Source organism: Hippocampus comes, unplaced genomic scaffold (assembly GCF_001891065.2).
Source record: "Hippocampus comes isolate QL1 unplaced genomic scaffold, H_comes_QL1_v1.1 scaffold82, whole genome shotgun sequence".
Lineage (NCBI taxonomy): Eukaryota > Metazoa > Chordata > Actinopteri > Syngnathiformes > Syngnathidae > Hippocampus > Hippocampus comes.
This window is the reverse complement of record NW_017805135.1, coordinates 892275-919250: the sequence shown is the minus strand read 5'-3', so window position 1 is coordinate 919250 and position 26976 is coordinate 892275. Positions and strand designations below refer to the sequence as shown.

The window sequence follows — 26976 nt, the reverse complement described above, 5'->3', positions numbered from 1 at the left end:
AATCTCAGTCAGAATACGGTATTTTGTGTAGAGTAGTGGGTGGCACATATTATTGGAAAAATCTTTTTTTTTCCCTTTCAAATGTGAACATCGAAGAATATCACACCAAAAACTTGAAGCCAAATCAATAAATAGAATCCAGCCCCAGGAGCCCATTTTAAGTCACAACATGAAACTTAGTAGACGGAAGAAATGTCAATCGCGTGTAGACCAAAAATGTCTCAAGAATCTCTCCCCAAAGAGACCCAAGGAATTCTGCCAATTCGGTCGTCGGACGTCTCACGTCTTTAAATTGTAGACTATTTTATTTGAAGGGGCTATTTTTTGCGATCGTGTTGGCCATTACCGACCAAAACAAACGTGTCCAAAAGATTTGGTGCAATCACTCCCAAAATTGAACGACACCCACCGAACAGACAGACCATAATGAAATGTGAGTTAACTCACAGACTTGTTGGCTGCTGTTCGCAACTTTATTTCGAATGAAATAGTAATTCAATTTCAAATCGGAAATGATGTCAAAGCCATGACTGATGATCATCAGACAGACAAGTTCAAACCCGGCTGTAATGACTTTGTTTCCCCAATCACGGCAGCGACTGCTCCTTTGTCGTACGCTCGTTTATCCGCATGACGGATCTTAATGGGGCTCACAAAGGCAATTACGTTAGTCCTACTCGCATTATATTAGGCGTGTCCTCGACACTACTCTGAACTGATCTGAACCTCACAAAGAGAACTTTAATGTAACTGTGAGATGAAGTGGTTGAAGATTTGATATGTCTTCTGTTCCGGCTCTTTTGAAAAGAAAATGGAGCTACGACGTAACGGTTCAGAGGTGATCTCGTTGGAATCCGTCAGATAGTGGCAGCTTTGTAAAAAAAAAAAGTCCCATTCGTCGGAATCCCGACATAGCGGCGAGATCACACGGAATACTTTGTTCCTCGCGAAGCGGCGACGTCCTGCCTTTTGAGGCCCATCACTTGGAAAAGGAAAAAAAAAAAGGTGCATGAACTCTTGAGCTCGCAAGTCAAATCAATCTGGTTGCGGTGCAAGAACGGCCGGGTTCATTACGGCGGCGAGCCAGGAGCTCAGCCATCAGCCAGCCGTCTAATATCGCCGTGATCCTCTCCTCTCTTTTCTTACCTAATTGAATTCCACCGCAGACGTGCCCCCTCAGCCGCAGATTTATCGTATCCTGGAATTGAACGAGAGACTCTCTCTTTGGCAAAGGACGTGCGCCGAACGTTTAATCCTCATCCTCGTGATCTCTGCCCGGACCAGGGTGGCCTTTCCAAGTCGCCTCCTGAGTTGGAATGATTGGGAGGAGCTCCAGTAGACAGCGGAGCCCCTTTTTTTTTTTTTTTTTTTTTTCCCCACCAAGCCTCCTAAATAAATCCCGACTAACATACTGACTGCACCACCATCGTCCGTTCTGAGACTCCCGACTTCTGATTCGTTCTTGTTTTTGAAGCGGCACCTTCAAAGGAATGATCAACAATTCTCACCAGCCTAATTGATACCATATTTTCCGCACTAAAAGGCGCACCTAAAAGTCTTCCATTTTCTTAAAAGCTCACAGCGCGCCTTAAAATCCGATGCGCCTTGTGTATGGTTATTACGGTAAAATTTCGACCCCAAAATGGCTCCTTGCTCGAGACATGCTGACAACGCAGAGTTCAAACTTAAGGCGATCGGTTACACAGTTGAACACGGAAATAGAGCAGCGGCAAGAGAGTTCAACGTTAACGAGTAAATCTTATAACTGTTGGTTAAGTGAACTGTGTCGCTGCTTTATTAAATACGTTTTACTGACATCTGATCGTTCTGTTGGTGTTTCCGTAAGCGTAGCTCCATCTAGTGGGTGCGTTGTAGATTGCGTCTTATAACACAGTGCGCCCAATGTATGAAAAAAATAGGCCATTCATTGAAGGTGCATCTCAGAATCCGGTGCGCCTTTTAGTGTGGAAAATACGGTACTGAGATAATTGCTTCAGCTCCAAAGTTTCGCGTGACGTCGGAGCCATGTTGTTCCCGACAACTTGTGCAAGCGCAACAGCTGAGGATTTGGACATTGACAGCAAATTCCGATAAATTGCAGGGGATATGTTCTAGATGCGAAATTGATAGACTAATTGAAATGTTTGTTTTACCTCTCCCGTTCATGAATTGGTTTGGAAACTGCAAACACCGAGTGTGACCCGACCAGCAAGATTTGAAATAAAACGAATCTCTGCTTAAATAATATTCACTCGGGTGTTGCAAGCGCTAGAAATTTGACAAGGATGGTGTACTGCACCGGCTTGAATCTTGATTTGAGAGCAGGTAAAGAGGATTCTCTTGTACAGTATGTGGAATAATGGCTTTCATTTTTAGCATGCGCATGCTAGCATCAGATTGTCTCGCATGTTCCACTTTTTTCCCCCGTGCGCTCTTCGCGGTTTGCTTCCAGACTGGGTTTAGTGACCAGCTCGTGATCACACTGAGGATTTAGCAAAAAAAAAAAAAAAAAAGTAAATGCAAGAATTTTGAAGACAGCTTAAGAGTTCCAACAGGTAGAGCACCATAAAAGTAATGAGAACCTGTCGCGCATCGGGAAACCAAAACCTGATTCAAATGATCGGGATCGTTCTCAGGCCTCCGCAGAGCTTGCTGATAAGCTGAACGGGTTTATTGGAAGAGAGAAACATCTAAAACACGCAGGATAACGGCCCCTCAAAGCCCGGAATTGGTGACCCCTTGCTGGAGCCACGCGCAATACGCGTTGATGATTTATGGATCATGAACGGGAGGATTTGTGACAAATACGTACCGAGTCTTCAAACCAAACTGTGCTTGAGAACGCCGGCTCGAAAAGCTCCCGCTGCATTTGCATGCGCTGTGGCGTATCTGGCCACCATCCAGCAGATCTCGCAGATCACTTATTTGATTAAACACGATCGCACTCGGTGGGGAGTCGACATACAAGAAGTGCTGACGGAAGCGGCCGGGGCGAGGGGGGCGGGGGCGCTCATGAATCATGCAGTGCATGGTCAGAGGACGTGTTTCTTTTAAAACCTGTCAAATATATATTTTTCTGCTCCTTCTTCTTTTATTGATGGTTTACTTTGGGAGTTTAAGAGCAGAAAATTAGCCTCTGGTTCTTTTTTGTCATTGATTCCACTTGCTCACGTCTGCGGTGTTGTTTTTCATTTGAGGAAGCACCACTTTTCTTTGATCAGTTGATCGACAGGGCGGTAATTTTGCCAAATAGTCCTGACAAGAGTCACTCGGTGAAGGCTCTCATTGGGTGTTTTTTTTTTACCGGCTCAGTGGCTCAAAATGAATATTTAAAAAAAAAGATCACCGCCCCTCCTTAAGTGGCAGCGTACTTTGAACAATTGCATATCAATACTAGCTTGACGTCATCAACTATACTTGATGGCATGTATACTATACACACCCATGTGTGCCCAAACAACACAAAGAAACACATAGCCAAGGCCAAACTAATTACTGTGGAATTTTTAATATTTGTACTACCGCATTGTTGACATCTGTGTTATCTTTCTAGCAATGATGGAGATGATAATTAAAATACTAACAGATGCGAAATGGAGAGGGAACATTGCTGTCACTCAGTGGCCTCTTAGACACGTTGTGGGCCATTTTCAAGAAACTTGTTTCGCTTTTTGACATTGGTTTGGTAACAACAGCCAGGCTATTCATACAAACGTGCAAAAAGCCAAAGAAAAACAAATTCCATGAGCGAAGTTTGTCCTTTTCGAATACTCAACTGCTGAAGGCTGACAAGATGGCAGTTTTGGAACATGATATCGTTTTCGTAGCTCGACTCCCCACAAACCTGACATGTCCCTCCAGTTGTGTGATTCCCCCCAAAACGCTCCTCCCGGTTGGCATCTGAAGGGGTTTTAATGTCGAGCTGGCGGCCAAAGCGGAGCATTTAACAACTAACATGACAGATCCTCTCCTCTGGAGTCGGTCAAACCCATCTAAGCGATTATAATGAAAATGCATTTGTCGTTGCTGCCAAAAAACAAACAAACAAAAAAAAAATACATACCCTCTATGTCTTAAAAGAAACAAAATATGCTCTTTTCCCCAGAAATGGTTTCAAACACTTCCCTGGTGTCTAAATGAAATGTGCAATGAAAAAAGTGTTGCGGTCAAAATAGCCCAAAGATCAAGAATTACATCACACTTTTACACCAGGGGTGAGCAAAATAAGGCTCACATGGCCCACTGCATTCTTTAATCTGACCCACTGAACATTTACATTATTTAGAGTCCTGTAGTATTTGTTCCCAAATGTTTCTTTTTACATCTAAAAGAGTAAATGAAAATACATTCTTTTGTATTTCATTCATAAATTGGTTCATTCTTTCTAATTCGTAATTTAATATTTTAAAATGAAAATAAATGATTCAATTCTGAATCAAATTCAATCTTTGACTTTTTTCTTTTTTTTTTCGAAGTTCAAAATATAACAAAAATAGCATGACATGTGCTGACAACATCATTGTCAGCTTTGTGGCTTTGACAGAAAGTCGAGTCCGGCGACGGTGTCGCTGTCAAATTGACACAAAAACTCAGTGTGGAGGTGAGATTATTTAAATGAGCTCGACTGTGTTGTCACAATCGGGACCCAATACTGATCGGCTTGTTTAAAACTCAAACCCTGCGATTGACGAAAGCCAATGTCAAATATGCATCGTAATTGGGAGGAGGAACAAAAATGACTTGGTTTTGTCATTTTCCAATTAGCGACTCCAGACAGCCAACTGTTTGTTCATCCATCCATTCTGCGTAGCGCTTCTCCTCACGAGAGTCGATGTGTGTGTGTGCTGGATGCCATCCCAGCTGACTTTGGGTGAGAGGCGGGGCACACCCGGAACTCGCCTGCCAATCACAGCCAACTATTTGGATACCGGGCAATTAAAAAGTCACGTTTCTATAATATGTCGTCTTTTAACTACACATGGTAATGCCGTATCATTTGCTCACGAATGGGAGCTTTTTTTTTTTTACTTTAGTGTTAGCATCATCAAATGAGCTCATTAAAAAGCTCCCGACCGTTTGTCGTAGTTACTTATTTCTTCAGTACTAGTGTAGCTCATGCGAAAGGAGACATTCCTCGTGTGTTTCGACATACTTGGCCAATAAGGCTGATTCTGATGGCGCGGGGGCTCGACGGCGCTGATGTAATCAGCTCATTACGTGGCGCAGATGGAGGTGCGCGGCGTTGCCAGTGACAGTCGCTGATGTGTGCGAAGCTCCCGCGACGACGCGCCTCGGCGGCTCGGGGCCGACGGCAGCCTCTTTGAATCCAGAGAGGATCATAGCCGCGGTGACACTTGGCAAAATGGCACTCTAATTATAGTCCTTTTCGTTTTGTCCACACATGTTCGGGACTCAGTCATGTGCGAGGAGGTGATACCTTTTGCGCAACGTGCGGTCGGGACATTCCCTTCCCTTGCCGGATTTGGACTGTGCACGCAGTCATTGGGACTTTGGGGGTGGGCTGTGGCGGTGACACGGAACAACGCGGGGGTTGGCATCGAGGGAGCATCCGCACTACCGGGAATATCATCGGCCGTGTGATAGCACTCTGAGTCGACACATCCGGAATAACATTGCCTTCGCACGTACACCCGGCCCAACCGAGCGGGCGTTCATTTGGATCGCCATATGGAGGCCTAGATTGCTTTATAAAAATAAAATAAACAGTGCCTAACCCTTGCCCATACTCTAACCCCGCACAACAAACAGCCTAACCTATGCGTGGTATTAACTCATTAGTTTGTGTTCCTAATGCTAATGTTGTGGCCTGATTAAAAGGGCAAGATTCAATTCCAAACGCGCAGCCTCCATCTTAGCCGCGGTTACTGAAGCACATTCCTAAACCCTGCGTGAACTTTCCAAAGTGGAGGACACAAGCGTGGTGGCGTCGCACGGCTCGTTTAATCCGTCGCCTTTTGCTCTTATGCGCTTGACAAAATGTCAACAAGAGGAGGTTGTTGCTCTCGCCGTCCACAATGCGTTTTTTTTTTTTTTTTTTTTTGTCTGCTGCCTGCTGTCCTTCCAGGCGGGAAGATGCTCTAAATTCTCCCGAGGGTCACGTTTCAAGGAAATATTTGCTTTTTTTTTTTTTTTTTGCTCTGATGTGGCAAGCGTCCTCTTATTTTGTAAATATACCTCTCATGGGAAGTACAAGTACTGTACTGAAGTAGATTAAGTTATACTTGAGTATTTTTCTGGCAACTTTTTACTTCATTTTAACCTCATTTTCAAATAGCTATCTGTAGTTTGCACCCGTGACTGTCAAAACAGGCTGTTTGTTTTTCAACTTCAGCGGACTCACTGAAAAGTTTTTATTTCTCGGTGCGAGCTAATAAGGGGAAACTTTTTCGAGCGCATTCGTTTCATTCTACTTTTACCCAAATCTTCTGTACACGACGAGCATTTGTACTGAATCCTTTGCCGTTCATCCCGCAGTGCTGTTGTGCTGCACAATCATTCCTTTTATACGGCAGTCATTTGAATGTCGCCTGTCACTTCAAGATGATAATCAAATCCTGCAGCTCGCAAAGTCTGATCTTCACATTACCGATGACTGAGTGGGAGAAATTTAGCTTGTTTCCTTTTTGGAGTAGCTGAGCAACCGTGACAATTGTTTGTGCCGTGTTTCTCATCGCCAGAATGACTCTGCTTGTTTGTTAGCGAGGATGGTAATAACAAAACAACCGCAGTGGAATTTCTGCGGATCGGATCATTGACACTTTGAACCTCTCCTCTTTCTTCTATAACTGCTTCAAACAACAAAGTGTATGCAGGAAAAGTGACTTAAGATTGCACGACTGTCTGTGTCTTATGTGTTGTGTTGTGTTATTTTGTTATTTTGACTTCAAGATGGCGCTGCGAGAGTGGCTGCCTCTACAGCAGCTCCTATATTTTGTTCTTCTACTTCTTCCTTTCATAACTTTGCTGCTGTGTGAATTGGGAATTTCTCCATTGCGAGACGAATAAAGGTTTTCTTATCTTATCTTATCTTATTGTACAGAAAAAAATTATTGTTACACCAGATGTCGCCAAGGTAGCACCACAGGACCAGAGTTGCCCATTCTAAAAATAGCTCACTAGTGATTGGACATAGTGATTAATTTCCCAATAATGTTGTAGGAAGGATCATTTGATGAATAGCATTAATGATTAGAAATTACATTATGGGCCTTTTGCACATAATCAAAAAAGTGTCTCAGTCTTTTCCGGTTTTGACAAGTTGCATCTTTCTAGGCACGGTGTTTAGAGGGTTTGCCAGTCAACGCTCAAGTTACATTCACTACGTGAAGGCTAATTTCGTGAAACCTTGACTTCGGATTATAGGATAAACGATGACTTCTCGATTGCACTTGTGTCCACTTGCATGTGGTCATCCTGGCCGCCCAACTGGGCACAGATTGCACTGTGTTTCTATTTATAGTGTGCAAGGCTGGTCCATAACAACAGGCCTTCAACTGTAGAATCACATTGACTGTGCTACAAAATGCACAATCAATTGGGAGGTTTTCTTTGGCATACCCAAGACAAAAATGCCTTCCAAAAGCACGTGCAATGGAAGAGACCTCCCCCCCTTAAGAACACACACACACAAGGCTATCTGATTGATGTCAGGCGGGTGCTTTAATCTAACGGAGTGCTACTCTGACCCGCCACGTCCCTCCTCTGGAGTGTTTGGCCCGACGCGAGGCGAGGTGAGATCAATATCCCGGGGAACGCACCAGAGACATTGTGTTTTATTAAACATTTTCCCATTAAGGTGGTGGCGGCGGTGGCGCTTTACTTCATTGAAATACAGTCGTAAATCACCGCGACAGCGGAAGGGAAAAGTGTTTGCGCAATCACAAGGAAAATACGGCAAAAAAAATAATAATAATAATAAATATATATATATATATATATATATATATATATATATATATAAAGCCAGAAGTTTTGTCTCCAGCGTGTTTAATACACTTATGCCTCATAATTGATTCATCTACTGTAGTTTTTATTATTTTCGTTCAGAAGCCTCAGAGTCTGAAAGCCACATCGTATGCCACTCATCATATGGGGGCTCCAGTGATTTGTCAATCATGTGAGACCTTTCGAACATACATTTCTTTGTTTTCTAGCTATCCGTTTTTCTCTACTGGTTATCTTATCATCGGGTCACGGGTGAGCCGGAGCCTATTCCAGCTGACTTTGGGTCAGAGGCGGGGTACGCCCTGGCGTTCTCGCCAGTCAGTTGCAGAGCGCATATAGACAAAGGCCGCCCCAAAGGTATTGGAGGGGCTAGGTCAGTTCCTTTTTTTTTTTTTGTTGTATACCGAAGATTTTTTTTTTATAAGATTATTATTTTTATCGAATTCCAAATCTGCCCCTTTTGCTCAGGTTTTCACAATAATTGTAACGTAATAACAAAAATATACAACCGTATTATATTTTGTAGTAATTTTGAATGAAGCGTTAGTTCAAGTATCAGGATTTTTTTCCCCTGAAAACTCATAGCTACAAATTACACAATATGGTAAAATACTTGTGCAAGCTTTTGTTGGTCAAACTGAAAATATCTCAAACCTGATGTGCCAGGGAATTAAAAAAAAGGAAAGACATTTTTAAAATCAGCATTGAAAATATGTTTAGGGACACATAAAGCCATCTCTGATTAAAATTTGCTCTAGTGTGTGTGTGTGTGTGTGTGTGTGTGTGGTCGTGGCATCACGTTGCAGGGCCCGGGGCCTCCACAACACAACAGATGGCCCTCGCCGGGGTGGAATCTGTTACTGTTTGCTGGCGGGGCGTTCTCCTCCAGCAATTTTGCCACCCGGTTCAGGCTTGAGCGCAGAAGGTTGTAAAACCATACATATGCTCATATGTCAGCGAACAGTGTGTACACACCAAATCCAGCTCGATAGATGAGCTCTTCTGGACACTGCACTTTGATTCGCCGCAGTCTCCGGTTGACTGCTGCGCTAGATTTTCTTGTTACTTCTTTAGTGTCCTCTTAAATGAAATTGCAACACTTGAGCATCCTCAGCCAGAAATGACAAACATACGCGTACGTTTGTACTCCACCATCTCCACTTTGCGGCAATGTTCGGTTCTCTGGCGACCCTTCGCGTCCTCTTGAATAAAACTGCTGGGCCATTGTAATGTGAGCGTCTTGGAAAAAATAAGAAACAAATAAAAGAAAAGAGTTCACTTTTGTCGCATTCAATTTTGTATTCATGCTTGCCTGCGACGAAGAGAACGGGAGATTGAATTGCAGCATCGTTGTCAATCATATGCATATTTTTATTCATAATGTTTCGTTCTTTTTCTTTTTTTTTTTTTTTATGCAAGTGTCGAATCCACAAAGTGTATTCAGCGCGACGCCGACAATCAGCGCAATCAGATTGCAGTCCGCGGGGAGCCGTCGCCTGCCTCCCTCTATTTGTTGTTTTGTTGACGCAAAATGGAGACAGGGAGATTGCGCTAAATTATATATTTGCATTATATATTCTTTTCATATCTCTCTATTACATCAATATTTCACAGGGGTGTTCTGGCACTCTCACGCAGTGGGAGGGGGGGGGCAGGGGGGGTTGAAAAATATACTCCCAGACAAATACAGCAAAAAATAGCTCCCAAATTAAAATGTAGCAGAAAATGAAATATTTAAATATGGAGTGTTTGTGTGTAGCTGCTGAAAAGTGCGCACCGCCGTTTCGGCATAAAACTACTCAAGTCTTAGTTTGAATAAAAATTGCTGCCTCATTGAGGCATCCGAGGATACACGGCGAGAAAAGTCAATGGTAAACACACATTATGAGGGATGTTTGATGCCACTTATTTTCACTCTGATATCAGTGCGAGTTCTCGACTCTTTTGACTGAAATCAAGTAACCGATACCACTCGTACTTTTTGAGACAGACAATCTGTATTTAACCAATCACAGGTCATTTTAATGAAAGACCTTTTATTTGTCCCTGACAAAAGACAAGAACAGTCAATCTGCAATAGAGAATTTAAGTTCAAAAGAGAACACAAACCACTCAAGAACAACTCCATGAGTTTACGGTAATTAAGTTTTCAAAATCAACCGAAGTGCAAAATAATACAGGGTGACAAGCATGACACCTTGAAGTTGGAAATTAGGGCTGGGCGAGAGAGCTGAAAATGTTATCACAATGTAAGTATTTCATAATAGTCAATACTGATAAATTTTGGGTTTTCTTTTATTACCTCTTCAAAATTAAAAAAAAAAAAAATCGATTAGATATAAAAGACAGTACAATACCACCATCCTGATGGTACAGATTACAAAATATCAGAACATAAAAGTACAAAAAATATTACTCTGCATACTACATGTAAGGACTGTATTTGCGGATGCATGGCTCGATATGACAAAACAGCGCACAGGCAAACGTTATGCTTGGCTGTTGTTCATGTTGATGTTCATGTTCATGTCAACTTTATTGTCAAATGGGCTACATGTGCAACATACAGCACAGATGAAATGTCTTTCCTCAGGAGAGAGAGGAGCCGCTGCGGGTGCCCGCGTCGCCATCAAAAGAATAGTTAACATAAAATGACAAATAATACAACACAACACATTAAGACACAGTCAGTCGTGCAATCTTAACCACTTTTCTTATCACTTGTGTCTTAGTACTGTACTGCACGGTCTCTACAGCAGTGCTCCCCCGTCTTTAGCTAGCCTCAGTCATCTCTCGAACCAAAGTATCATGTAACGAGAGCGTTTGAAACATGGCTGGAAACGACAAAACCAACACACTTGCTTGCTTTATTGTTTTGCCTGTTGTGCTTTAATATTGCAGTCCACTGTCCTACTTTGATGTCATTTTCTCGCAGCCCCTGGTCTCCTCTTGAAGAAAATGACATTGCCACTTCTTTGAGGAGTCACGACGAGAAGTGACAGATATAAACACAACTGCTCACGTTGATCATGTGGTACTTCCCCTTTTCTTGCTGTCCTTAGTTTTCTCACAAATCAAATTTCTCCTGACCATAGTCAGCAAAAATGAATCCTGGATATCCCAGTTGTCCTCCAATTGTTTTCGTTTTCTTAGCGTGTCTTGTGAAGATTTTTTTTTTTTTTGTTACCTTTCCTATTACCTAACCAGTGTTTGCATCACGGGTGTGTTACATGACCTCATGGTATTTCAAAGAAAAAAAAAATGCCTGCAAAACAGAAGCTTTGTGATGTCACAATTGATTGACACCCCCCCCCACCCCAAAATGTCTTTTTTTTTTTAACCTTTCCTATGACCTAACCAGTGTTTGCATCACGGGTGTGTTTCATGACCTCATGGTATTTCAAAGAAAAAAAAAATGCCTGCAAAACAGAAGCTTTGTGATGTCACAATTGATTGACACCCCCCCCCACCCCAAAATGTCAGACCACATGCCTGATTCCTGTGATATTTCGACTCTATTTTACCTTATTTTTGAGGTAGTGTGTAACCTAGCCCCCCTGAAGACCACTTCAAGATCAACACAAATATGCTTTTAGTGTGTGATCTCGGTGAGGAACACGGTGTTGCTCATCACCGTCTCGCACGCGATTGTAACGTCGTCATGGCAACGAATGGATCACGTGACGAAGCGAGGCTTTTTTTGCAAGGGGGAACGACATCAATGACCTCCCTGCTCTCACTAAATGCCTCATGCGTGAGGACGCTAATTACTCTGTCCATTCTTCCATATTATTACTTTGTTCAGCAGCGGCATTAGGTTGATTTGAGAGGTATCCGTGGACAATGTGGTTATAATCGCTGTTTGAAATGGGAGTGCAATTGACTGCATTAGCTACGCATAGCTACAATATAAGCAGCTCTCTCAGGGTATATTATAGACAAACACACACTCTCAATGTATATTTTGCATATAATCTCCTGTCATTGTCATGGTAGCGGTATCAACAGCCAACAGTTGTTTGTTTATTTATATTCAAACTGAGCTTATAGCAAGCGTGAGCGATGTCATGTACAGTTTGCTTTCACCATGTCAAAAAATATGTTGGAGAAATATGTCAGGATTGATCCTCTGGAGGGTTTTCCTTTTTCATTTTATTTATTTATTTATTTTTTTACACAAAGGCATGACACGGAGATGTTACATATCAGGACATATGGGAACTGTTTTATGTTGGAAGAAGAAATACATGATATGTTTTTCTATAAAATGTCAAGGAATGCATTACAACGTCACTCTCAGATGATGCCGATGATGAGGATGTTGGAAATGGAGCTGCACACAATCCATCAGCAATGGTCCTAAGCCATACTGGAAAGGGATGCAGTTGAAGGATTGCCAAAGGACAGCGTGCCGTGTCACACAATGCAGTGCACGACCTAGTTCGGAAGCGCCACAGAGGCTCAATGTGACTTCGAGTTCATCCTCTCCCCTCCAGACTGTTCCAAAAAAAAAAAAAAAAAGCACATACTGTACCTATATTGTGACACACATGGACAAAATGATTGGTAGCCCTCTATTAATCAAAGAAAAAAAACCCCACAGTGGTCAAAGAAATAACTTGAATTTGGCAAAAGTGCGAAATAAAAAACAACCAATAAAAATAATTTCTTTTCAATTGTGGTTCAATGAATGACAATATGCTTTTGCAATAAAAATGAAATTTATTTTCTGGCTTTTAACATACTGTATGTTGAACAGGTTGCCAATAATTATGCAGGGCATTGTATACGTCCCAGACCCATCAGACAGGTGAAAATCTGCAATATAGAGAATCCATATAAAAGTATTTATTTTACTTTTACTCTTCCCAAAAACTGGAAACGCGTTAACTTAATAAAAACAGCCACCATATAACTTCACATCATCTGTGACTTATAAACATGCTTTGCATACTTTGACCTCCTGCATAGACTCCAGCAAATGAAGTTCTTCTTCCTCTATGTCAAGTTCTGTGCCACTCGCGTAACGATTTTTAATCTGTGTTCACACCCACAACGGCGCATCTGCAAAAATACCAGGAACCTGTATATTTAAGCATTAAAATGTTCAACCAGACCAAAGGATTTCATCTAACCAAAGCCTGCAATCATAATTCTAGCCTATAATGTCAAATACCAAAGACGGAATCACAGAAATTAGGATAGAAGTTATTGTAATAACAGCTCCTTATCATTTAGCATGTTGCAGCACAACATGGTGCGACACTGAGGGCATGTAACTTGCCTGTATACTGTAAAAAGCCATACAAATTTGTGATGTAGCGGCGGTGCAATATAGAGCGGGTTCACATAATTACTGTTTTCTATAATGCTGCTCGTTTCTTTGAAAGTGAGTCAGCCACAAATTAGTTACAGTAGTAATCCAACCATATGTATCAAGACAATTGGAGGACGCTCTGTGGGGAACAGCACGTACATTTCGAGTTATGATGTGTACATCTTTGCTTGACGTGGAGGAAAAGAGGCTTCTTTCATTTTGTCGGGTGTTGCCAGTTAACATCAAAACAAAGCAATGAGGCCGTGTGCCATTTTCCCGTGCTCTCTCGACTGATTCAACCGGTCTGTTTGTTTATTGCTCATTTTCCATCAACGCACAAACACTTTATTTGTATCCCCCTCCCCAAAAGCTAATTCAACAGCGGCTCGACAATTTTGTGGCGAGGGGCGGGGGCTGGAATTAGCCCGCCAGTCTAGCATCAGCAACCACGGCTCCCCTCGCATCAGACTAACGCCGCTGCCTGCCTCTTGTGCAATTACATCTGCGCTAGGCCAGCAGAGAGCATCCTGCCGCCAGGTTTTTCGATAATTGCAATTGAAATGTTTATGGATTTGTAGGCACCACTTCCTTTTCTGTTGCAGCCCGCTTAATCATCTATTTTGTTCTACCCACAGACACATCGAGAACTGGACGGGACTGCAGACGCTACGGGATGTGGACATGGAACTCTACACTGGACTGCAGAGACTGTGAGTGTCATTTAACTAGCCGTTAGAAGGGAAGGTATAAGTGTGCCTCAGGGGGAAAAGACAGTGTAACCTGCATAATCCAAAAACAAACAAAAAAAAAAAATCAAAAATTAAACAAAAACAGAGAAATATTTCTTAACATGATATGAAACCAAAACAGCTTTTTAAATCAGTAACGTGACAGTATGGCATCTTGGTCGAGTGATTTTTGAACATCAGTGAGGAAGGTTTGTGATTTGTCTTGATAGCACGATACATCCCATCCTTATCTATTACACCGTCATATTGATACGGCTACACGTATAACTGAGTGGTACGTGATTGCATTATTTTGTATGGTATTGATTGAAATTATATGATTGAATCATGTAGAAATAATAATGACCTCCTTATTTCTCCACACTGCGGAATTGACACAGGTCCATCAAATAGCATTACAAGGCAAGTATATTGTGACATGTTGCAGATAGGTTTCTTCGAATGGCTTGCGTATCGCATGTCAGGAAAATAATTAAAAAGGTAATAAAGTGCAGGAAAGTTCTTTACAACATGTGACTTTTAATTCAACAACAACAGCAAAAAAAACCACAAAAAAAAAACAGTTCATGTGCTTTTGTATGTGCTGCTGTTTTGGTTAGTATCATCATCATTGAGATGGGCTTTCTGATGATGATTACTCAAAGTCGGGGTATTGTATCAGACGTGTTCTCCAAGTGGGTTGCTTGGAATAATTTGCGATAAATTACAATGCTGCATTCTACGGAAAAGAAAAAACGAGAAACAACCTGTTCCGACTACTCCCACCGCCACTTCTCAATGGCTACCTGCTGACCTCTTCCTCCAGCCTTGTCTTTTTTTTTTTTTCCCTACGCCGCCCTTTCAAAACTCAGAGCAGGCCTCTCTCCCCTGATCCTGCTGATCCCTCATCAGGGAGGCCAAGTGTAATATCTCCAGCAGCAAATTAGCATTTTTCTCATTACCGCCACCACCGTGAGAGGAGGGTGGCGAGGTGGTGAGTGGCAAGGGAGGTGGGCGAGGGCGAGGGGGTGGGCGAGGGTGAGGGCGAAAGGGTCGGCTTGAGCCCGTAACAGTCCCGTAGCCCGATTTGATGCTCATCATTCCGCATTTCAATAACGACAATATGAGACGCAATCATTCATGAAAAACGGCGGATTGTTAAATATGCCAGAGAGCTGTGTGCTAATGAAAGAGGTGCTGCGCATGTTTCTGTTGATGCTTTAATTGCAAATAGATTAAAATAAAATATCCACCAGAGTGCCACATTATGATGTTGATGATGATGATGATGATGGCGGTCGCGTAAGGCCACTCAAACAGATTCTTCTTTGCAGCAGACAGCAGTTAAAAAAAAAAAAAATTGCTTGGTTCATTCAAGTCAACAGCATCTTTTATGTTTACAACAACAGCCATGGAAAGACAGACTGGGTGTTTTCAACACTCTGAGGTTAATTCAAATTAAAAACTTGACAGTGTATGACAAAAAAAATGCACACAGGCTTGTTGAGGACTGGAAATTGTCTGTGGTGTTGACAAAAACACACTTCAGATTGTCAAAGACTCCACTTTTTGGAAGTGTTTGCACAAACATACCGCAGGCTCGTCAAAGGTCAGTTTTGAAGATGAGGAGTTGACTTGAATGTTTACACAAAAAAAAAAGACTAAATTGTTTTTGAAGTTGACAACATTTTAAATTCTTTGTGATGCACGTGATGTACGTAAACCACCTAAAATGGCCTTTCAAGTTTGCAAAAACATGCACTTATGTTTGGTTGATTGAAGACTAAACTGTCTGAGGTTCATGAGGGACTAAATTGTCTTTCGTAACGATAATGCGATGGGGTTGACTTCCGCCTCTCTGTTAAAAAAAAAAAAAAAAAAAAAAACCCACAGAGGCATGATGGGTGAGTTTAAATGGCACGCCGCAAAATGATGAGACGCACGGTGATGTCAGTGAGGGACAGCTTTGATTACAGCATTAGAACTTCAGCTGCGGGGCGCCTTTACGCTGAGCGGAGTTACATTTGGAATTAAAATTGGATTTAGATGAGGCAGAACTGTTTGGACTCGCTGCAGTGGATTTTCTTGCTGGTGAGCGAAAGCGTGTCCGAATGTCTTCCCTTCACCATTTTCATCTGTACGAGACACGGGTTCATTTTCAATGAAATGAAGTTAGAACTGAAGAACTTAAATGCCTTTGCAAATGTTAAGGTCCTTTGCACACCTGATTCCCTTTTCACGGATGTGTATCAGGCTTTTTTTTTTCTGAGGAACAATTTTGCTAGTCAAGGACTTCATTTGATGAGCAAATTATTCATTTGAAGAAGCAATTTTTTCCCACCCCCGATGAATCCTTGGGACCTGAAACGAGGTTTTTGTTCTACAATTAAAAATATGACAATATAACAGAACGAATGAATAGAGGATATTTTTCCTCAAAACATCTGACTTTATCATGAAAAACCAATTACTTTCCTTTTTATACAATAGAACAGATGATATTTTTTCAATCCACACCGCGCACTGCAGCAAACTAGCTTATCGTGGAGAAACATTTTCAGCAGGGCAATTTCAAACAAATACAAATTCAAACTTGAATTTAGCATTTCTTGAATCCACAACAAAGATTTTTTTTTAATTTGCAATCTCTAAATGTCTTTACACGTATATAAAAATATACATGTTAACTGACAACTTGACCTGTGAATTAAAACTGCCTTTTGACATTTAAAAAAACCCAAAACCACGAACACTGCAGTGGATACAGAGTTTGTGCCAGAATGTATCAGCTCACATATTTTTTTTGCAGGGGCAGGGGGCTGAGTTACATAATATAAAAAAAAAGGAATAAACCCCTGCGCGCACACACATGCACACGCACGCACACAAGCGGGCGCACACACACACGCTTACACACATGGGTGCACAAAACAGGCCGAGAAATAGGAAATAAGAAAAAAATGGGAAAAAAAATGCTCGCGTTCTCCCACGCTGCAGCCTTTCTGCGCTCCGCTCGCACGTTGCCGTTCATTCTTTCCCTTTTTATTCATTGCAGCACCATCATGAATTGCAACCTGAGGGTGATCCAGCCCCGAGCCTTTGCGCAGAATCCACACCTACGCTACATGTGAGTAAATATTCTGTCTATATCCTCGTACAGTCTACCAAAGCTTGGCAAAATATGGCCCGTGTGCAACTGACTCCCCGCTTTATTCTTAAATCTGGTCCAACAAGGATTTACAATTACATGTGTCAAACTCAAGGACCGGAGACTAAATCTGACCCTCCACATGATTTTATGTGGCTCGCTAAAGCAAGTCATATGCCTACACAGCCTGTGTGTTGTTTGAATTTGGACCAAAATTACAATTTTTTTGTCAAGTTTTTTATTACCACCCCAAAAATAAAAGAAAACAGGAGAACATATGATTTTCCTTGACTTTTGATTTAAAAATGGGTTAGCCGACACAAAAAACAATTAGAATCAGAAAATCCAAACATGAGTATTGTATCGAACCAATTTCGTTCCATGTCAAATTGTTTTTAATACCTTTGAAGGTCATGTAGTGATACAATTTTGCTTCATGAACCAGTTGTATTTTTTAATTATTTTTTTTTTTTTTTACTCTTCTTGAACAGAGCTGGTTCATGAAACATCTTGAATCTTCATTTTCCTATCAACCAAGAAATGCCACATTTCAATTATTGACAAGTTCATTCATGCATTTAAAATGACACCAAGAAACTCCCTTGAACTAAATCGGGCCATATCGAATCAAATTGCCAGACGACTGAATTGAACCAAATGGAATCGTTCCGCTTACCAAATCCAACCGTCCTTGACTCGCATCGCACATATGGACATACATATCAAATCATCTTTTTTTTCGGTAACGCATACCCCGATGTAACATGATGTGATGATAAAATGATATGATTTCACTGTCATATTGTCTCTCTGAGAGAAACGAACAACAATGCGGTCTGTGACATCAATGAGTTTGACATAGACTGTAAATGAATGCGATGAATCGTTTTTTACAATTCATACAATTTTGACACATTTTTAAAATGTTGACGGTAAAATAGACAAGCTTTTTTTTAAGGAATCTACAAATGATTTCGTCCATCTATCTGTTTAATTAAAAAAAATAAATCATATGTCGCTCTCAAGCACAAAAGTCTGCTCAACACTGCTTCATGGCTCGCCGACAAGTCGAGCCTTGAGCTCAAGATGATGTTGATGGAGAGTGGCTTTGGGGTATTTGGGGAAAATACGGACGGAGTGACGGGTGAATGGAAGCAGCGCCATTACTGCGGCTGAACGGCGCCCGTCTTAAATGAGACATCCATTATTTGCCTTGGATAATTGGATTGCTATCTGCACACGGCCTCAACATGCTGAAAAAGAAGACGAAAAAGGCGACATGCTTCCATTTAGCCGCCGCTCTCTAAATGGACAATTTGTCCGGCAGGGGCCGAGCGGCGCGGTGGCGAAGAGCAAAGTCATTTCTTTAACAAAAGGCTGACGTCTTAGCGTATGACAGCCTCTTATCGCACTGTTATCTTCCAGGAGTAAGCGGGACATGAGGAACTCGGTCGCAGTCTTTTACCTGAACACGCTGCCATTTGCAGTTGGCACTCGGAAACTGAATGTGGTCTCTATTCTGGGGGCAGCTTGGGAAGGAGTGGTTAGTACCTCACAAAACCGCAGGTCTGGGTTTCAATCTAGCTTTATGTGCTATCCTAGATTAGAAATTGCTGTCCACACAACATGGATGCTAGTTTTTAGAATACAGTACTCTCAATCAGTGGTTTTCAATCGTTTTTTTCAGTGACGTAGCCCCTGTGAATTTTTTTCTCCAGCCAAGCACCCTCTAACCAGCGCTTAACATTTTTGGGTGAAAAAAAAATACTTCCAACTCGGGATGTAATGATTTCTGAACATCACGATGCGGTATCACGATACTTGACGATACCATAATTATCACGATATTATGGGGAGGTTGGTGAAATAAAAAAAACTTTTAAAAATCAAGAGTGATGTTTTTGATGGTATGTGCTTCTTTTAATATCTTTGTGAAAAGCAGAACGTTAGTATTGTGGTGCATCTTCATGTGTCAGTCCAATGATTGACTTGGTGGTGGGTCCTGGTTTGTGGAAACCCGCCTTTCTCCCTGCATGACTGGCCTATGCTCCATTTAAGCTCCCCTCATCCCTGCCCGTGGAAAGAGTATGTTTACTGGGGGGCAACTTTGGAAGAAATAACTTGTAATGGCAACATTAAAGTCAATGCAGCAATGCAAGACTCGACTGACTCGTCAGATTTACGAGGTGATCTCACAGTTCAGCTTTTGCTTGCGTGTGTGTGTGTGTGTGTGTGTGTGTGTGTGTGTGTCCATTCACTTTATCTCCACGGCTGATCGGAAGCACTCATCAAAAGGGTCTGCTTCTTAATGAAACATATTAATCCTCACTCCACTTTTATTTTTTCGCTTTACTTTTGACCAAGGCAAATCAACTAAAACTTCCATGGTGTAATTGCGGTCTCGCAACCAACTTCTCTTACCGACGATCAGTGCCAACTAATTAGAAGCATCTCTGATCGTTGGCTATTGTACGAACAATTGAATCCAAAAAAGATGGTGTCTGTTTATTCGTATACACTCACCGGTTGTGGTTTGAGTGGGTGGACGTGTGGAAATAAAAATAAACACGTGTTAACATTCATGTTAGACTGTTGCTGCTTTGCACTCCGGTCAGCTGCCCTTATTCTCCTCTTGGATAAGATGTGTCTCCTTCCAGCAGCTGTATTACTGAGAACTAATTCACTTTCATTTTTTTAAATGGAGAGGCAGCAGAGTTAATGTGCTTGAGCATATACAAGAGGTATGTTTTATGTCTCCTCCTTGCATTTTTTTTATTTCCTGCTTCCATTATTGCTTTTGAAACTCGCTCATTTCGCCATTGTGGGACTAATAAAGGTTATCTTATTTCATCTTACTTTATTTGCGGTCTCCGTAGTGTATGAAAACACATTTGCTCAGGTCATTAAACAGTCCACTTACAAAAACACGTTTATTGAAAAGGTTGACCACAGACGTGCTGCAACGGAAAAACTCCAAACTTATGTTGGCTTTTGAGACTCCACATATTGTCCAGTATACTGTTCTGCAGTATATATACTGTATTTTATTTTTTTTTTTTTATTGAACCACAATATTACGGCATAATTGTGAAGGAAGTTGCTGAAAGAAGAAATGGGCCAGGGGAGAGTGTGGATATTTAGAGAGGCTGCTGACAATGACCACACACTCCATTTGCACACACAGAAAAACTCCACATTTTGCTTTCCAGCTACAGGTGCCGATGAAATTATAAATATAGTTGAGTATTATTGTAAAACATAACGATAGGTTAATGCCTGTTAATATCATTGACAAAAAAACAGTGTATTAGTTTCATGGAGGAGATAGAAATAAAAACACATTCATTAGGTTTGTTGATGTCTCGGAATTGTCTTCGACGGCGACTAAAATATATGTCTTATAGGTTCATTGAAGACTAAATTGTGATATTCACAAAATGACTTGCAAAGACTAAATTGACTGACTAATTGACTGCGATGTATACAAAATTCGCATATGTGGTTCATTGACGTCTCGAAGCAGATGTTGACAAAACAAAATGTACACTCAAATGTCTGAACTGTGGATGACAACAAATTTCCATTGGTGTTGAGGGAAACGTTAGGTTCACTGAAGACTCAACACTTGTTTTTGATATCCCTGCAAATGCATGTGTGAGAATTGAAAAATAAATACAACAAAAGAGGAACTGTGATTTTTACCAATGCAAAGTTCTGTGGATGTCGTTCACTTTCTAGTCTATACATGATTCCCACAAAAAGTTGCTGAAGTTGAAAATGGATGGCAGTGCAATTATTTTCATAAAATATTTGCACGCATTTAATTATCAGCTCGACTCAACTTATCATCATTTATATTAACCCTGCACTAGACCCAACAAATCAAAAGGAGTCAAGCGCAAAGCGGATGAATTCAAAACAATTCAATTTGGCGAGTTGATCGTTTACATTTGCGTTGGATTAAACCGTGAGCTCACTGTAATTGCGTCTCGACTTGTGATGAAGAGCGTCCGTTCCCATGAGAAAAAGCATCAGCTGGGCCTCTAATTCGGACATCAATGAGGTCGGCCTCATGCATAATAATTACTAGAGCTTGACATCCTCATCATCGTGATCATACTCCTTGCCAGTCACCCGGTAACCATCCACCTGCATTTACAACACAAGGGCGAAAGCTTTTGAGTTCAAAGGTGTACGTGTATTTTATTTAAAAAAACAAATAAAAACACACATTTTGCTTGAGCCTAAAACAATAACACGAATGTGCTTGATGGTGACAAGATGAATACATCACAACCCTTTTCAAAGGCTTTTATTTTGGCACATGGCCGTGCTGCGTTCAAACAGAGCCGTAAACATCACACACGTTTTGCTTACGATGTAGCTCCAAGGTGAGCTGTTGCTAAAAATGAATGTGCTCATCCTGTCTCGTGTCTCCGCATACATTCTGACATTATTGGGGTTTTTTAATGTTCTTTTTAAAAATGTGAGCACAGATACACCACACTTGACTCGAGAGAAAAACAAGAACCAGGTTGTCTCTGCCCCGTTAGCCAATATGAAGTTGGGATTGATTGACTTTGGTGCCATATGTTGTTTACATAAAATGCGGAAAGCACAAATGTTTCAGAATTTAGTCACGGATTTGTCTCGTTCCGATTCGGTAACGATCCAACAAAATCTTGGAAGGTCTCCAGGAAATGGCCAACGTGACCCTGACCCACACCAAAATGGCATGGTTATCTTTTAAGGCATGTCATGTTTTCTTGAGTCTTATTTGTGAGTCTGTTCGTCGTGCCAACTAAATGACATGTTTGCTCGTGAAACTGGCTTTGGGGTCTTTGACATTATTATTATTATTATTATTATTATCTTGGATAGATTCTCTATTTCATCATTATATTATCATTATTAAGATTGTTCTGATCGGGTTTTATGCTGCCGATTCCGACCGTTCATAAGTGAAATTGTCCGTTACTGATCACATGAATTGGCTTCCCATTTTGCAGTTTCAGAGCTGCTCACTAACGGTTATTTTGATAAGCGATGAATCTGTCAATTATTATTTTGATTAATTGATGAATCTGATTTTGAAAAAAACATCCAGTTTAGCAAAATTTCCATCCGTTTATTGTACAAAAACAGGACCTTAATTCAAATTGACAAAGCAGAAAATGCACGAACATTTCTGTTGATTCATATCCTGGTTCTTTAGAACCAGTAACTTTAGTGTTCTTTGAACATTCACTTTCCGAATCGATATTTGACAGACTAGCTTTTTACACTTTCCACAGAGAGCCCCGCTATTGTTCTTCTGAAGTGACGTCACACTTCCAGTTTTGTCGCTCGTCAGGATCCCACTTTGGAAAAACGATTACTTTGTCGAATTTACGAAATACAAACTATTTCTGCTTTATTCAGTGTATTTTGTTTAATCACTTTACTTGTGACATAAAATGATTTCATTAGGCATTTTTTAAAATGACTTGACAGTTGACCGTTCAAGCCCATTCTGGAACCCTAAACCTCGCGTGGTACAATCCGTTCATCTCTTGAAATTGATTTTGGGTGGTGTTTCATGTCCGAGTGTTCCGGAAAGTTTGGAAGAATGTTGAAATGCCGTAGGAGGACTTTTCATGCATTTATGAGAGCAAACATTTTAATGAATGTAACTATAATGTATAAACATAATACAAAGTGTATTTGATAAAAGTATGATACTACGCTCGTGGATTGGCTCTGAAACGTCCAACAAGGAATGATGTTGCTCATATTTGTCAACGGTGGGCCTCGAAAAGCCCAATTGCTCTTTTGTGATTAAGGGCTATATAGAAATAAACTTGACTTGAATGTCTTTAAAAGACACCAGCTCAGCTATATTTACTTTTACAAGCCAACTTTTCTCTAAAGTGTTTGCCTTCTTAATGGCTGTGGCCTAAATTAGTTTGCTTTACAATGACAGCTCTAAAATAAACTTGATTACCGGGCGAGTGAGAGAGAGAGAGAGCGCTTAATTTCCAGCAGTGCGTTAAACGAGATGGTATTTAACCCTTTGCCTGACTGACTGGCGTTAAGGCGGAATGTAAATTGCCGTATGAGCCGCCACTCAAGGTACGCGACAGCGCCGCCTAAATTTTTGATCACGTCTGCGAATGAGATGCAAACACGGGACACGAGCAGGTTGGTGCGCTGTTGTTTATTTTTTTAACGACGATGATGAGAGTCGAGTCTGGGTGCACACGGTAAGCAGTCGGAAAAGATCTGTGCAGCCAAGCAGCACCCGGAAATCGTAGCGCAAGTTCATCTTGATTTAATTGTCTTTTTACAAAGTAATTACCTCCCGTGCTTATTCAATGCTCCTATGCGGTTCCTTTCCATGTCTCTCCGGTCTTTTTGCGGACTTGACACGTTTTTTTTCTGTTGTTGTCTCGGATTTAACTCAGACTGCTCTCGCCTCGGACTCGTCTCGGAATCGGCCATTGGAAAATATTTTTATCGACTCGACCGAGTCCGACGATGTTTATATTCCTGAAAATTCACGTCCTCCTCCAAAAAATAATTTAAAATTAAGTTTTTGACATTATCAAAACAGCCTTCTAATTGGTTAACCTGACTGCGAGGGCATCGTGGACGGCAAACCCTGCCGTAGCGACTCGTTCATTCATTAGCTTTTTGAGACTATTTTGTAGCAGTTCCTTCCTGCTCGTTACAATTTGCTGCTCCCCGGTGCCCAATCTCCGCGTCGTCTCTCCCCCGAGATCGAACGACATTAATGAAGCAACATTGTTTTTGAAATTGTTTTTGTTGTTTATCTGCACACACAGTTAATAAGGCAAAGGCCTCCATGCCATCTGAGAAGAGTATTGAGCATAATTAATTTTTTCCAATTTTGTGGTTGTGATAATAATATTTTTCTGTCATAAAGTGGCAAGTTAGAAAAATATGTTCTCTACAGCCACACTAGCCCAAACACCTCATTCTGGTTAATACTGTTTTTGTCCATCTCAGGGGAAGGGGGGGCATTTTGCCACTTGCTGTCCACTGAAAATGACATCACAATTGCGCAGTGCTCAGGTAACAACCAATCGTGGCTCGGCTTCAGAACTGGTGAGCCGTGATTGGTTGTTGAGAGCTATTTTCTTTGGGTACTGATGATGCTAAGTGCTACTGGTTTCCTAGACTCCTGAAATAACAAATTTGCTCCAATTATGTGGGTCTAAACGTTCTTTTTCTCGTTGCGCCAACTAGCGTGTCACCACGAATGCCGTGGTTTGGTCACGCACTACAGTACTGACCTTTGAGCTATACAGCATTTCTCCTACCAAGACGTAAGTTACCCTTGCTCGAGGCAGCCATTTTTCCATAATCCTGCACAGCTGTTTTTTTTTCAGTGCTCCTCCAGTCTTTTTCCGTTGTTTCCCACAACTTTCCCATGCTGCTACATCGCCTTTCACTGTGTAACACATTTTAACTGCTGATCGGGTGGACGTGTTAGCAACCCCCGGTGGGTACAATTAGCCACATTAGCGTGCACTTGGTGGATGTGAACAGGCAGGGTAAAGTCTGTAATGTGGCTTTGTGTCTTGACGGTGGCCTCGGTGCTTGGTTGCCACAGGTGCCGGTGTTAAGGCACACGTGATAATTTAGCCTAATTAGGGTCTAACGAATGTGCCGGTTTGACATTGCAAGCTTGCTATTGTACACCTATTCCTAGCGTTTTCCTTTTCCTTATTTAGCGCGGTTCCACCTGCAAAAAATAGCTCAAACTGAAAAGTATGTGTTGTTTGTAGGGTGGTTTGGACGGTTGATGGTAGATGAGAACAGAGGGTTGTTGTTTAAAGCCATGTAACTGTTCAACAAAAAGTGGCCCATCAAGTTCTTTTTGCCATTTTTGGGAGGCAAATGTCATTATTTTCAACTAAAGGTATGTTGTAAAGTGTCCAAAAAAAAAAAAAAAAAAAGCTTCTATCATCATCTGATTTAATCGGCCAACCGAATAATCGGTCGGGCCCAATTTTAAATGAACGAATCACATTATTGGCCAATCACTGAAACATGAGTCGCATATCTGACCAATGCTGCGTGTAATCATTGGCATGTTGACGAAGTAATGCCGTCTGTCACGCATGCTCTCCATTCTGGTGACATTCTGTGTCGCCCCGAAAGAAGCCCCCCTTCAACAAAGAGATGTCGCACTGAGGTCTCAGACTTTCAAGTCTTCTCCGCTACTTCTCTGGCTTGGTCTTTGTCCCGCCTGTGTCAAATTAAAGGTCAGTTGGCTGGATGGCTGGGTGACTCTGTATTCTAATGCGACTGAGAGAGAGGATGAATCTGAAGGGAGTGTTGTCACGGTGGACCCCCGAAAGGTCAGTCCCTGTTGGGTGGAATGGCGCAGGGAGAGGCTCTCATTAAAATCCAGCAGACAACATTTTCTTATTGCTAAATGTCATTTTCATTCTCGGGTCAGCTGGCCAGCCAGAGAACACCTTTAATCAAAAGTGAAATGGTTCTTGTTTACCTTGTCAAGACTTCCCAGCTTGAAGCGGGAAGATGCGCCGCAGCATATTCGGGGCTGGCTAAAGTGTCACTATTATAAGAGCTTTACGTTTCATACGTGAATGGGCACGTATTAACAAAACAGCAATGGCAAAACAGCAAAGCTCAGCCGAAACTAACATTGTTTTGTTTTTTTTTTTTTTTGATGGCTGCACATTGTAATACAATTAAGATGGGCTTTTTTTTCATCCACTGTATTGGCACAACGCAAGTGAATCTGTGTGTCTGATGCAACCATTTCAGTTTCTCCGTATTTGCCTGGTGCGGACTCGTAAAGATGAATAGTGAAGTTTGCGTTATTAAATGTTCCCGCTAACCTGGCCACAGGGTGAGTAAGCGTGTCGGGGTTTGAGCTGAGCAGAGGTTCTCATCAGCATCGGCCCAAAATAAATGAGTCCACTCGCTTTGGGGCATTTTATGAACAAGTCATTACTGCAGCTGTCTCCGTCCGTGACCGCCCATGTGTTGGGATTCCAAAAATCATGTTTGCAGTTGGGAGCAGATGCACAAACTTTGAAAGCAACTTTGATGCCGTGGTAATGAGTCACGCAGTCCATACGGAAGCCAATCAATCACTGGATGCTTCCATGGATACAACTTTTCGCTCGGTCGTACTGTACATACACAAGGAACATACCGTAGTTCGGCTTTCGAACTTAAAGCTACTCCTGCTACAACAAACACTACTACTAAATACTACTTTTGGAGTATAAGGCGCACCTTCACTGAATGGCCTATTTTAAAACTGTTTTCTTATATCGGGCGCACCGCATTATAAAGCGCATAGAATCGAAACTACAATCGTGGCTGCGGTTGCTGTATGCATCCACTAGATGGAGCTACGCTAAAGGAATACAATACAAAACAGCAGTGGTTCTCAACCTTTTTGGCCCCACGGACCGGTTTAATGTCAGACAATATTTTCAGGGACCGGCCTTGAAGGTGTAACGGATAAATACAACAAAACAATACGATATGACCTGCATGAAAACTATGGTATTTTCGAAACATGATAATAATAAACACGAATCATGACACGAGGAACGTCCTATATCTGGCCGCAGCACTCTCTGATCCCTATGGTAACGTTTAAATGTGCCTTCAAAATAAGATAACACCCGGGGCTTGGGGACCGCTGCAATACAGCAGTCAGACTACATGCCACGAGCAAAATCTGCTTCAGATGCTGAGTTGCTCCCATTGTTGTTTCACTTTGATTCACATGCTAATGTGGCCGTCCGTGTGAATGTAGCCTTTCTGAT

General features: G+C 41.6%; 1 protein-coding gene across 1 annotated transcript in view; it reads left to right on the top strand.

The window, feature by feature from the left end:
* The window catches only part of ntrk3b (neurotrophic tyrosine kinase, receptor, type 3b), a 160263-nt gene that overhangs the window by 18535 nt on the left and 114752 nt on the right, over positions 1-26976 (top strand). Inside the window, 2 exon segments of the mRNA XM_019866554.1 lie at positions 13918-13992; positions 17066-17137. Coding sequence (XP_019722113.1) covers positions 13918-13992; positions 17066-17137 — 147 coding nt within the window.